The 12,413-nt window shown below is 50.6% G+C and overlaps 1 protein-coding gene and 1 non-coding gene across 4 annotated transcripts in view; one reads left to right on the top strand and one right to left on the bottom strand.

Moving 5' to 3' along the window:
• Nucleotides 1-1,291: 1,291 nt before the first annotated feature.
• On the bottom strand, nucleotides 1,292-12,254 carry NR2F1 (nuclear receptor subfamily 2 group F member 1). Of its 2 annotated transcripts, none has more exons than XM_045394024.3 (3): nucleotides 9,983-12,254; nucleotides 7,017-7,544; nucleotides 1,292-1,874 (listed from the first exon to the last, which is right to left on the bottom strand). In XM_045394024.3, the coding sequence occupies exons 1-3, from the start codon at nucleotides 10,443-10,445 to the stop codon at nucleotides 1,594-1,596; spliced, it is 1,272 nt and encodes a 423-aa protein (XP_045249959.1). In that variant the 5' UTR covers nucleotides 10,446-12,254; the 3' UTR covers nucleotides 1,292-1,593. The 2 variants fall into 2 exon arrangements, with proteins under 2 accessions (XP_045249959.1, XP_065402569.1); XM_065546497.2 differs by lacking the exon at nucleotides 9,983-12,254 and adding an exon at nucleotides 8,220-8,332.
• The window catches only part of LOC101865767 (E3 ubiquitin-protein ligase Itchy homolog), a 179,835-nt gene continuing 178,537 nt past the window's right edge, over nucleotides 11,116-12,413 (top strand). For both annotated transcript variants that reach the window (XR_010587460.2, XR_012413876.1), the window contains exon 1: nucleotides 11,116-11,365. This is a non-coding gene — a transcript (E3 ubiquitin-protein ligase Itchy homolog). The remainder of the gene's footprint in view (nucleotides 11,366-12,413) is intronic.

Genomic DNA, 12,413 nt, shown 5'->3' with positions numbered 1-12,413 from the left:
GCCTCAGCGGGAGGCTTCTGCCCTCAGAGGGCCACTAGGGCCCAAATACCTCTTCTGTGAAGAACCTGCTCCAGCCCTCTGACTCCTAGGTTCCGGGTCCACGCCCCTAAGTGCCACGAGCGGGGCGGGGCAGGGGTTCCCCTCACTCATCCGAGTTCCAGGACCCTTCTGGGAACCCATGTCACAGGGTTGGAGTGAAGGGCAAACCACAGCCACCTCTTCAGCGGACCATAACGGGGAGCAAAGCCAGGACTCCCAGGGCTGAGGCCCCAACTCTCTCCCAGAGCTGGAAAGAGGCGGGATCTACTAGCGCCTGGCTCAGTGGCGTCTGAATGGCCCACTCCCGCCACCCCCAAGTCCCGCTCTCCATGTCCCTCTGTAGCTTCTCCAGCTCAGCAAGTTCCCACCTGCAGTAAAGCCCCGGTTGCCGCCGCCAGAAACTGAAGCAGGCTGCGCCCCCGGTGCTTGGTGCCTGGAGACTCAACCAGCGCGCGACCCTGCCTGCCCCACTCCCTGGCCCAGCTGAGCACGGGACCGCCCGCAGCCCATAAGGTCTCAACCACTGAAGTCAGCAACCAAGGCGCCCTGCCTCTCCGCGGACCCCAGCCCATGTAGAGCCTGGCCCTCTGCATTTACAAAACCAAAGTAGCAGCTTGGTTTTAGGAAATGAATCTAACCAACTTTGTAGTAGACTTTAAAAGTCTCCCCTTTCACACAGCAAAACCTTCAATTCTAATAATAGTTGAGGTGGAAATTAACAAGGAGTTCTCTTGCACGGATAACATCCATCAAGTAACCAGACACATGGGTTTTGCTAAATTCTTTTATTTTTGTTTAAATTTTCACTTCAATTTTAATTCTTGAAGAACAGCCTCGACAACATATATCGCACTCATTATAAGAAGCAAAGGGTTATATCAAAAATTATTAGTATAGAATCACAGGAAATCTGGTTTGGAACCAGAAAAAAATACAAAACAGATATAGATACATAGACACAGGACAATTTTTTATAATTATTTGGAAAATGTTATTTTCCCCTAATTCTTGTTTCCTTTTTCTTTATGCGCATACGATGTTTAAATTTTACAAAAAATGAAAATAAAGACTAATATTTTACAAAATGAATAACAATGTTCAGTGTGTGTGTGTTTCTACATAGGTTTCAGTCCACTTCCATATGTGTTGTTTCTGTACAGAATATATCCACATCCGTCCACAATAAATCCTGGAAGGTCCATTAGTTTCCTTCTGTTTTATTAAAATTCTCATGGTCCTCTCTTCCAAATTCTTTTTCTTTTTTTCACCAGACAGACACAAGGTTCTTTTTTTTTTTCTTTTTCTTTTTTCTTTTTTCTTTTTCCTTGCCAACGTGCTCACAGATCTGATCCTAAAAGAGTCTCTTTTTCCCATGCTTTGTAGCTCGGGTTGTATTTCTGCTGGGTGGGCTGCTCTTGTCTCGGCCCTCCTCCCTCCCGCCCGGCCTGCCTGGCCCGCTGCACCTCCCGGTGTCCCCGCGGCTTTGGAGTCCTTGGCCCAGGTGGGTCCACTGAGTCTCTAGGGGGACGGGGGCAGGTGGGAAGCGCCCAAGGTCTAGGAGCACTGGATGGACATGTAAGGCCAGTTGAAGCTGCTCCCAGACAGTAACATATCGCGGATGAGAGTTTCGATGGGGGTTTTACCTACCAAACGGACGAAGAAGAGCTGCTCGATGACAGAGGAGGACACGGTGCGCAGCGAGGGCAGTCGCAGCAGCAGTTTGCCGAAGCGGCTGGGCTGGTTGGGGTACTGACTCCTCACGTACTCCTCCAGTGCGCACTGCGACTTCTCCTGCAGGCTCTCGATGTGGGCCGCATCCGACAGGCCACAGGCGTCTGCCCGAGCAGCCACAGGAGGGAGAGACAGGGAAAGGTAGCACACGGTTAGGCTGACAAATAGCAAAGGCACAAATAAGTCATTATTTTTCTTTAAGGAGAAAAGGGAAAATAAAAAAGAAGTAAAAGAGAAAAGAAAAATTCACCCTCCCATACCTCTCCATCCCCTTCTTCATTCCCTTCTCCCCAGCCCCCAATACAATACAAATAAAAATAAATCAAACCCCCACCAAGCCTATGGGAGCTGGAGAGACAGGCACACACATGCAGAGGCAGGAACCTCTCTAGTCCCTTTGTTTTTCCTCTTTCACCTTTGGATTAAATAATGTACAATGCTGGAACCATGTTTGCTGTGCTTAACAACCTGTCCTCCGCGTGCAAGGGAGCATCTTTCTGGCCATGCTCATTAACTTTCACCCCTTTTGCCTGTAATTTGGGGGAGTTCAGTACCCCTTAGGAAATATACGGCCTGAAGGGAGTTCTTAAAGGATTCCTGGAGTCCCCTCTCAAACCCAAACAACCCCAACCAGAAACCTCAAGGAGAACCTAGATTGTGTAGTGAACAAACACATGGGAGGGGGTAAGGAATCATGGGCTGGCAGTGCCTGGAATCAGATGAAGCCCATGCTTTAGCAATACATGATTTGAGATCCACTATCTATGCAAGAAAGGACTCTGCAGCAAATCCTTGGTGAGGATGTACACTTCTATCTATATCTAAGATCAAGTAATTGAAAACTGGTCACATCTCTGTAAGCTGTATAATAATCAGGAAGAATATGACTCAGTTACTCCAGGCTGCAGAAAGGCGACATCTTCAGCGATCAGACACAAAGCTGGGCTACAGGCAGCAGCTGCTGCTGCTTCAGAACCGGGGGGTGGGGGGGACATGGGTGGTGGGGAGTTGAGGGGGGACTTGGGGGAGATAAGCTTTTGGTGGCAGGACCAAGGGAGAAAAAGGCACCTCCACACAATGACAGCACCTCAAAATCTGTGTGCTTAGTTCATGTCAACCAAGGTCTTGGTCCTCTAAAAGTATTTCAGGGCAGCAGATTATACTATATCAACTAACTAGAGGCAAGCATAGGGAGGGGAAGATGGAATAAGAGAAATGGAGTAAAGGCATCCTCTCCTAGTTCAAATACCCACTTGTTTCTTATATTAATAATAAATATTTTAAAATCCGGGAAGATCACAGAGGAGCCCTTAGCCAGTCAGGAGGTTGACTAGAGATCAAAGACAGAGTTTACTAATATGTAGATCTGGAAAGAAATTCATGCATGGCAATGCCCCCAAAATGACATTGTATAATTGTGAATGGGCAAGTGTGACCCTAAGAAGACACAACAAATGATTCAAAGCGAAACCTGTGTCTGCTGAGTTTCTGAGCTTTATGTCCTTATATTTCAAGAACTGGGACTTACAAAGCATTCTAACACCTTCATCTACAAGGCTATGGCCTCGAGCAAAAATACAAATAAAACTAGTGATAATTCAAGAACTTCTGAAGCAAGTCTCCTTTGACCTCAGATACAGACTAGGTTCCTCTCAGATGTCTAATTACTCCAGCTAGCCAGTTGGGTATATCCACACTGGTCTGATTTGGGAAGCCAAATGAGACTTTATGGCTATTAGGGCCAGGGCAGTAAGAGCTCTGTGGGGCTTTGCTGCTTAAGGAAGGGACCCTGAGTTTGGCCCTGCTTGCTAACCTGGCCCCGATGAATGACCCTCACTCAGACCCAGACCCATATTTACATAGAGCTTGCTTTACATGCATTATCTGCCCGTATGCTATGGATCATTCTCAGTCCTAGACAATGCAATATGAAAAGGACCCCTTGGTACCCCAGCAGATTTCTTCCTTTTTTTTTTTTTTTTTTTAAGATCCATATGGCATCCCCTTAGCTCAGTAAAATATCTATCTGACATTTACGATTAGGGCCCTTGGAGTACAAGGTCACTTCCCGACTTCCAAACAGGCCGCTCCAAGAAAGACAAGCCCAGGAAAGGCCTGCCTGGGTCCTGTGCCGGTTGCTTCCATTTCTTCCTTCCTTTGGAGGCGAATGCCTATAGCTGGGCCTGCCTACCAGGTACCAGCCAGCTAGCTCTGTGGCTTCCCTCCTGCAGGAACCTTGGTTCTGGTCTGGCTTCCCAGTCTGGAAACTCATTCAACCCTTTGCAACAGGATTCCCCCAACTGTGGACAGAAGGTATGAGCTCCCAGATCAACTAGGGGGTTGTGGTGACAAAGCTAAGTGACCAGGGGGTGCAATGCAGTATATATTTACGCTCCATGAGTTATACCCCAAACAAGAAAATGAGGCATAATGTACAAAATCCATGTCACACTTTTTATACGGTAGTGTCAGTATGGGAACTCTCGATATTTCTTCTACAGTGTATGGAAAAGAAATTATGTAAATAAATAACCATTACTGCTCAGGCCCTCCTGGCTTAGCCTTTGTAGTACAGAGAATGTATTTCATGTTGTGCATTCAGAAGAGTTTAGTGTTCAGGAAATATAGATGTAATCAGCTGCCATAACTAGAAATCAAAGTTATTATTGTGCTGAAAATAGATTTATTGTATTTATGTTAACTAGATGGTTCCTTTCAGAGAAAGTCTCATTTTTTTGAAGGAATATTTAGGTGTATGAATTAATGAATTTTTAAAAAAGTAAGTTCAGGTCATGACCTAGTCCTTGGATGCAGTCCAGAATATTAAGGATTAAACATACCATCCGGAGGCCAAATGTGAAAACCACCACGGGGGACCCCTGTGCCAGCTTCAAATACTTAGCCAAAGCAAACCACATTGGACAATATGTCTAAAACTGTCTTTTCCATCATTCAAAGTTTGCTTAAAAGTTGGATGACTTTGAGAAGGCTTCCCATGAATTCCCTTCTGGCTAGCAATCAAAACAAGTTTAGTCAAAAGTGGAAATGTGTTGCATGGGGGGGGGGGCGGTGAATTACTACTGACAGCTCTATTTCCATTTTCAGATATTCTACTTGCAATTTTCCAACAAAATAATGTTATTGTTCATTTCTAGGCACTCTTTGCACCTTGAAGACTTGATTCAAGAAACTTCTTTGGAAAACTTTTTAAATGAACACTTTTCACAGGAATGTTTTAGTATGAAAAGTTAAAAGAAAAGCATGAATAATTCCACAATGCTTGCCCGAAGCCTGCACAGTCTTCACCTCTCTCTGGGAAAGGGCATGAGATTAGCAAAGTCAAGGGGGTTCAAAGAACCTTAGGGGGTATAAGGAAAAGAGAGGAGAGACCTTTCCTGAGAAGACGTCTGTCCAGTTCCAAGTCGCATTTCTGCTTCAAGACACCTCGCTGGATGAGATTTTCAAACCCCAGCTTCCCTGACACTGGCTTGCTTCCTGATGAATTTGGCTAAAGAGCCCAGTAGTAGACAGCCAGCCAGGCCCCAGGCCTGCCAGAGCTGAGGCAGCCTGGTTGCTGCTTCCCAGGCTCTTTGTCACTTTTGAAAAACACGTTTCCATCAAGAAGACTTATTAAGATAAAATGCATTCAAACACAGAGGAGACTATTCCATAAATCTTCCATTTGTTTTAAGGTTTGCACTTTATCCTCTTGGAAAGAATAACTCCCTCTCTCACTTGCAGACCTGCATTTGCACTGAAAGTAAAAGGGGGGCAGTCCAAGTCCATGGCTCTGGCCACCCTGCATACAAATGAGATGCTCTTGTCTAAATAAATTATCTGCTGTTCAGATCGATATTAATACTACATTTGCTACATTACAATATTGTGCAAATTTAAGAGTCATTTTAATACAATGTAAATACGATTCTTCACGCATGAAAGCCAAGAAATATTGATAGATTATACCATTGCTTACTGTTCAACAAGGCCTTAGGAAAGGGATTTTGGTATCTCTGTTCAAGAATGGTTTTAATTTGGCCATTGGAAAGCCTGGCTTTAGGACAGATTTATTGGGATGGTTTATTTGTTCTCCGAATGGAGGAATTAAAAACAATACTGCCAATAATGGTGGTAAAACTGCAGCTAACCCTACTCACAGTGGTCAGGGCCCAAGACCCAGTGTAAGCAGCACTACTTCCCACCAGCGTCCTCTCTGGCTTTGTTTCTATTTCTCCCCATTACCTGCTGTCCTGGGTGTTTATATGTTTCCCTCTTGCATGTTATAATAATAAAAAGCCGGCAATGTTCTCAGAGGCTCAGACCAGAGCCCTTCAAAGGAAACGTTAATGCACTTTCCTGGAAGTTAATTTGAACCATCTATCATAAGAGAAATTGTTAACATACATGTTACCACTGCCTACACATAATTTGATATTTTTAAAGTCACTCTGTTAAATTTCCAACCTTCATGTGTTTTGCATAGCTTTGGAATTCATCTCCAGGCGGGGAATCCTCCCATACTTGCGGGTTCTACAGTATTGCCTTTGTTTTTTATCTTTCTTGTTTAGATCGAATCCGTTTTTTACGACCCTCAATAACCTCAGCAACTGCAAACATGAATGGTTTCCGATAAGGGAAAATCAGGCAGCGATAAAGCGGGATTATTTATGATTTATTTGTGCGTATTCTTCTCTTTCCACCTCTCTCTGTGTCTCTCTGTGTCGGGAAACTCATCCAAGGAGCGTGCCACAAAGGGTAAGAAGCCACATTCCCACGTTCTCTTCCTTCCCTCGCCTCCCCCAGAAACGCTGAGCTCTGGCTCACACATAACACGCACCACACACACACACATACACACACACACACACACACACACACACACACACACACACACGCAGCCAGACGGATCCACAGCACCGCCCCCCGGCCCCCCCCCCCCCCCCGCCTCAGACACACACCAGCGGCAGCCGCGGCCCCAGGTAGGGGTCCGCGCGACCAGGCCCGGCCGCCCGCCGGCCGCACCCGCGCCGCCTCGGTTCCCGCACCGCCGCGCTCCCAAGATGGCAGCGGCGCGGCTGGCCGGTCCCCGCGCGGGGGTCACCAGACCCCGGCCAGGCTCAGTGCACAGCAAGGGCCCGACCCGACACGCACCGGCTGCGCGGGAGGCTCCGAAGGCCAGGCCCGGGCGGCGCTGGGCCTGCGCTCGCCGCCGGCGCGGCCTGCCCTCCCCGCGACCGCAGCCTCACCTGACGTGAACAGCACGATGGCTTTGAGGCAGCTGTACTCGGCCGAGTCGACGTGCAGCGCCTTGAGCTTCTCCACCTGCTCCTGGAAGATGCGGATGTGGTCCATGAAGGCCACGACGCGGTCGGCGGACATGGGCGAGGCGTGCAGGCCGGCGGCGGCCAGCAGCGGCGCCACGTGCAGCGGCATAGAGCACTGGGCCGCGTTGAGCACGAACAGCTCGCTCCAGGTGAGGCGTAGCAGGGACACCTGGTCGGTGATCTGCAGATCCGGGAAGAAGGGGATGTTGCGGGCCCACTCGACGGCGCTGAAGAGCAGGCGCGCCGCCAGCTCGCAGATGTTCTCGATGCCCATAATGTTGTTGGGCTGCATGCACTGGCTGCCGTAGCGCGACGTGGGGTAGGGCTCGGCGCGCAGCAGCAGCGAGATGTAGCCGGACAGGTAGCAGTGGCCGTTGAGGGGGTCCCCGTTGGTGAGTGCGTACTGGCCTGGATTGGGCTGGGTTGGAGGCATTCTTCCTCGCTGAACCGCTGACAAAAAGAAAGAGAGAAAAGAGGCAATGTGCATCCAGGGGGCTTGCGAACATTGCCGCGCCGCAGCGTACCCAACACAATGCAGAAGCTCTTCCCGCAGCCACACGCGCCCCGCGCATCTTCTCCGGCTCGCTCTCACAGTCCACACCGCTAGGAGATCTGGGGTGAGGCCCTCCAGCTCCACAGCTCGATGTGTCCAGCCATCGCCTGAGCCCTTGGCCACCTCAGCCCCGCCGGAGCTAGGCCTGACTACAGGGCCCCCACCCTGGCAAGGTCAAGAAAGTGTCACCCAACCCCTAAGCCACCAAGGGGGAACACACAGATAAATGAAACCCCACTCACCCCTCCAGAATGGGGGGGAAAAAAATCAAGGTTAAAAAAAGGCGAAACCGGAGAAAGGTTGTGGTTCTAGGCAAATGCCTAGCGGCCTCCTCATTTGCAAGCAAGCAGCGTTTTGCTGATAAAATGTTTCCACATTCTCTTAAAATGCTATAGAATAATTCTTAAAATAGACACAAGTTACATATCCTACTAACCACTTACAACTTTTGAGTAGAGAACAAGTATCCTGCGCCCCTCCCTTCTCCTCTCCTCCCCGTCGCCCCATACAAAGTTCTCACTATTAAAAGCAACAGAAAATTGAAAATTTTCAAGAAAAAAAGTTGAACTTACAGTAGCCAAACATTATTGAAAAAAGTAGGAAATATAATTAATGTCTGTCCTGCGCGGTGCCACTGCAACCTGCAGCCAGCTTTTGCCCAGTGAATGCACGAGCTTTCAACTGCAAAAACACTGGATTCATTAACCATCTGAATGCAAAACGTAAGCATGCTTTGAGTTCTTAAAGCTGACCAAAGTTTTTTTTTTTTTTTTTTTTTTTAATGTGTATGTTTTACTTCAACAGTGCCAGCGTTTTAAATTGCCATGTAAACAAAGACAACTTTAGGAGAAGTTAGGGCTACTGAACTCTTCCCCCCAACAAATTAATATAGATATGTTCATGTACATGTAGCTGTCTTATTTCAGGTTTTGCTCTATTTTCTGAAGTTTGCTTTGATTCTAATTTTAATGCAAGTTCCAGTGCAATTTAAGCTCTTGAAACATAATGGCTAGAATACTTTTTTCTAATTATAGTTTTGAACTTGGCAGTTATTTTTCAATTAAGTGAGAGTACAATTCAAAGTTGTTTTTTTTTTTTTTTCTTTCAGATGCCTACAAAATCTCCCTGGAGCTAGAAATGAAGTAGTCATATTTGTCTGCTCCTTAAGATCTGAAGGAATTCAATTTCTTTTCTTGTGGCATATAAAATATAATTTTAAAGTCAATTACAAGAAGGAGTAATCTGCATTCTGCAAAATTGACTGGTTCGCTAATTTGACTATAAGACATCTTTAATGATTGTCAAGAGATAAAGTTTAACTGTAAACGGCTAAATATAGTTATAAGAAAAGTACTGCATCTCTTGCCACATGAACATGAAGCATATCCAAATACAACATCAAAAGTTGTGTTTTTTTAAAAAACAAAGCCATACAACACAGGGATTAAATGATGTGGAAGCTCATGCCAGCTGCAGTCTATGCATTATGGCCAAATCAGAAGGATCGGTAAATGCCGTTGTAAATTGTAATTTGTATGCAGTATTTAAGCAGAGGGTGGAGTTTGATGAAGAAATAAAACGAGTATCATGCTTTAAAAAAAATGACACAACTATGAAAGCACGGTTCAGTCACAAACTTTCCTTTCAAAGTAGAGGGGTGAAAACAAGGCCACAGCTCTGGAGGAGGCGGCCCCAGCTCCGTGAAGAAGAGAGGGAACCAGTGAACGGGCCAGAAGCCCCCCTTCCCCCCTAATTAGACCTACAAGTGCAATAAATCTCACTCCTCTTTTTCCAAGCTAAGCTTCCAAAAGGATGATGGCAGCAATGAATCTATGGTTCAGGGTACTCCAACCCCAACCCTCCCCCATTTTAAATAAAGGGTATGAAGAGGTGGAGGGAAAAGTGTAATGAAAAAAACACAGAAACAGAGTTTTCTGGGGGAAATAAGCACCCCTCCCCAAGTTCATGCCAGCACAGCCCCAAGCAGCCTCACGCACACGCGGGAAAGAGACACACCGAGCACATCCAAGACAGAGGGAAGAAGGGGGATTTTAAGCCACAGCTCACGATCTCAGGGACACAATCCTGAGCAGGCAGCGGGCGGGGTGGGGGAGCCGGGGAGAGGAGCGCAGGCCGGGAGGGGGAGGCAGCGGCAGTGAGCTGGGGAGGGCGGGGGGAGACGCCGGGGGAGGAAGGCAGCGGGGAGAAGGGAAGCTGGGACAGGCCGGGACCACAGGAGCCCCAGCCCCACACAGCAACCACCCGGGCGAGAAAGAAAGAAAGAGCCAGGGAGGCGGGCGAAGCGCGGGGAGAGAAGCAGAGAAGAAATATTCACCTTCCCGCCTCATGCCCACTTTGAGGCACTTCTTGAGGCGGCAGTATTGGCACTGGTTGCGGTGGTGCTGGTCGATGGGACAGTTCCTGTTGGCACGGCATGTGTAAGTTAAGTTCCTGCGGACGCTCCTCTTGAAGAAACTTTTGCAGCCCTCGCAGGTGAATTGGCCGTAGTGCTTGCCGCTCGACTTGTCCCCGCACACCACGCACTCGATGTGCTGCTGGCTCTGGCCCGAACCGGGCGGGCCCTGGCCCTTGTCCCCCGCCGTGCCGGGGGTGGCGGGCGCTCCGGGCTGGCCCGGGGTCTGCGGCGTGTGCGGCGCGCCCGAGCCCGCCTGCTGCTGCTGCTCGCCGGCGCCGCCGCCGCCGCCGCGGGCCGCCTGCGCTGCGGGGTTGGGGCCGCCGGGGTTGCCCCCGGCCACGTCGTCCTGCGGATCTCGCCAGCTGCTAACTACCATTGCCATATCTTTGGGCCCGGGGAGCGCTGGGGGGAGCCGAGCTGCTCGCCGAGGGCCGCGGGGCGCGCCGGCGCGCTGGGAGGGGAAGGGGAAGGGGAAGGGGGGAGGGGGAGGGGGCGGGGGGCCCGCCGGGCGCCCCGGGGTCGCAGGAGCCGAGCCCGAGCTGGGCACCGGCCGCTGCCTCCGCCGCCGCCGCCGCTGCCGCCGCTACTGCCTCGGCCGCCCCGCTGCTGCTGCGCGCCCGCCCGCCCTGCTGGCGTTTTGTTGTGGTTCCTGCTGTTTTCTTTCTCTCTTTTTGCAGCCCCCCCAGGCTCTCAGGCTCCCCCCCCAACACCCCTGCTCCCCTCGCCCGCTCCCCCCGCGCTCCGTTCCTGGGGGGGCCGCGCTCTCCTTCCCCCCTCCCCACCCCCCGGCGAGCAAGCTCCCTTCTCTCGCTTTTTTCTTCTTCCCCAAGTTGCAAAATCAGAAATGGCACAGGCGGCAGCCGGGAGCGGCGCGGGGCGCAGCGCCGGGGGCGGCGGGCATGGGCCACGGCGCGCGCACAGACTCGCCCTCCGCCTCGCCCGCACCCCCGCGCACACACACACTCGCACACACACTCGCTCACCCGCGCCGGGCGCCCGCCCGCCCGCCCGCCGGCCGCTTGGGCTACGCGCAGCGCGCTGGCTGAGCCGACATAGAGGAAGCCGGCGAGGGCGGAGGCGGCGGCGGCGGCGGCGGAGGAGGAGGTCGCGGCTGCAGGCGCCGCTGGAGCTGCCGCCGGAGCTGCTGCGGCGAGCGCCGCTGGAGGAGCCCGGGCCCGGGCCGGAGTCCGAGCAGGAGTCGGGGCCGCAGCCGGAGCGCGAGCGGAGGCCGGGGCCGCCCGCGCCGCCGCCGCTGCTGTCCCGGCGGGAGCCCTCGCCGGGCTCGGGAGTGCAGGGAGCGCGGTGAGCCGAGCAGGGCGCTGGGCGAGGCTGCCGGCGGCGATCAGGGCGCGCGGGTGTCGGGGGGCCAGGTCCAGGGCCGGACGCAGCCAGCCATTCAGGAAGGCAGCGCTGGAGAGCGGGAGGCAGCCGGCGAGGAAGATCACACACTTTGCTCTTTTTGTTGTGCCGGTGGCGCCGGGCTCTAGCTGCCTTCTTCTTTCGGGAGGTGACGGAAGGGGGAAAAAAATACGGGATAATTCACGCCGGCGACGAATTCACAGCGAAATAGAAAAAATAAAAATCAGAAGAAAATAATTGCCAAAAAAAGGAAAAAGGAAAAGCGAGAGAGACATCCAAAGTAGGTCGAATAAATAATCCTCTTCTTTTCCTCTTTCTTGCTCCTTCTTCTGCTTCTTCTGCTATAACACACAGAGCTAGTTAAAAAAACCCTGGAGATCGCCCAAAAATGTTCTTTTTTTAGTATTTTAAATAAGTGCTCTTCAGCCGGGAACCAACACCCTCCCTCCAAAAAAAATCATATATGTATAAAATAACGATAAGAAGAATACGAAGGGGGTGCCTCCTCCTCCTCCTCCTCCTCCTTTTTTTTTCTTTAAGTTTAGCCCTCTCTCTTCTGCAGGAATGGAGTAAAAGAGACGAGGAGGGAGAAAAAGGAGAGAAAGAAGGAGAAGAAGGGGAAAACAACTAGTAGAATATGTAAGAAAAGAGAAAGGAGAGAGAAGAGAGGTTCAGAGAAGAGAGGAGAGAGAAGAGAGGAGGGAGAGAGAGGGGGGAGAAAGAGAGGAGAGAGAGAGAGAGACAGAGAGAGAGAGAGAGAGAGGAGAAGAGAGAGAGAGAGACCCAAAAATTGAATGCGTTTAAACGGGAGGACTCGCAGAGCAATGTTTCCGAAAGGGGGATCTGCGCGAATGTCTGTATATAGTGAACTTTGACACTACTATTGAAACTGACACGTTTCTATGGAGATCGCTGCCTTATATGGAGCTCGTGTCAAGGAGCCAAGAGAAGGGCTGCTGGCAACTGATAATCAAAGGCGACTGACTGGTCA

The sequence above is a fragment of the Macaca fascicularis genome, chromosome 6 (genome assembly GCF_037993035.2).
Source record: "Macaca fascicularis isolate 582-1 chromosome 6, T2T-MFA8v1.1".
Taxonomy (NCBI): domain Eukaryota; kingdom Metazoa; phylum Chordata; class Mammalia; order Primates; family Cercopithecidae; genus Macaca; species Macaca fascicularis.
This window is presented reverse-complemented; position numbering and strand designations above follow the sequence as displayed.

Bases quoted from the DNA above. Each gene is read 5' to 3' on its own strand.
- NR2F1 (XM_045394024.3), bottom strand. From the start codon at position 10,445: ATGGCAATGGTAGTTAGCAGCTGGCGAGATCCGCAGGACGACGTGGCC. The intron at 7,545-9,982 runs GTGAATATTTCT...TCTTTTTGTCAG, and splicing joins AGTGGGCATGAGGCGGGAAG to CGGTTCAGCGAGGAAGAATG. The intron at 1,875-7,016 runs GTGAGGCTGCGG...CTGCTCGGGCAG, and splicing joins CATCGTGCTGTTCACGTCAG to ACGCCTGTGGCCTGTCGGAT.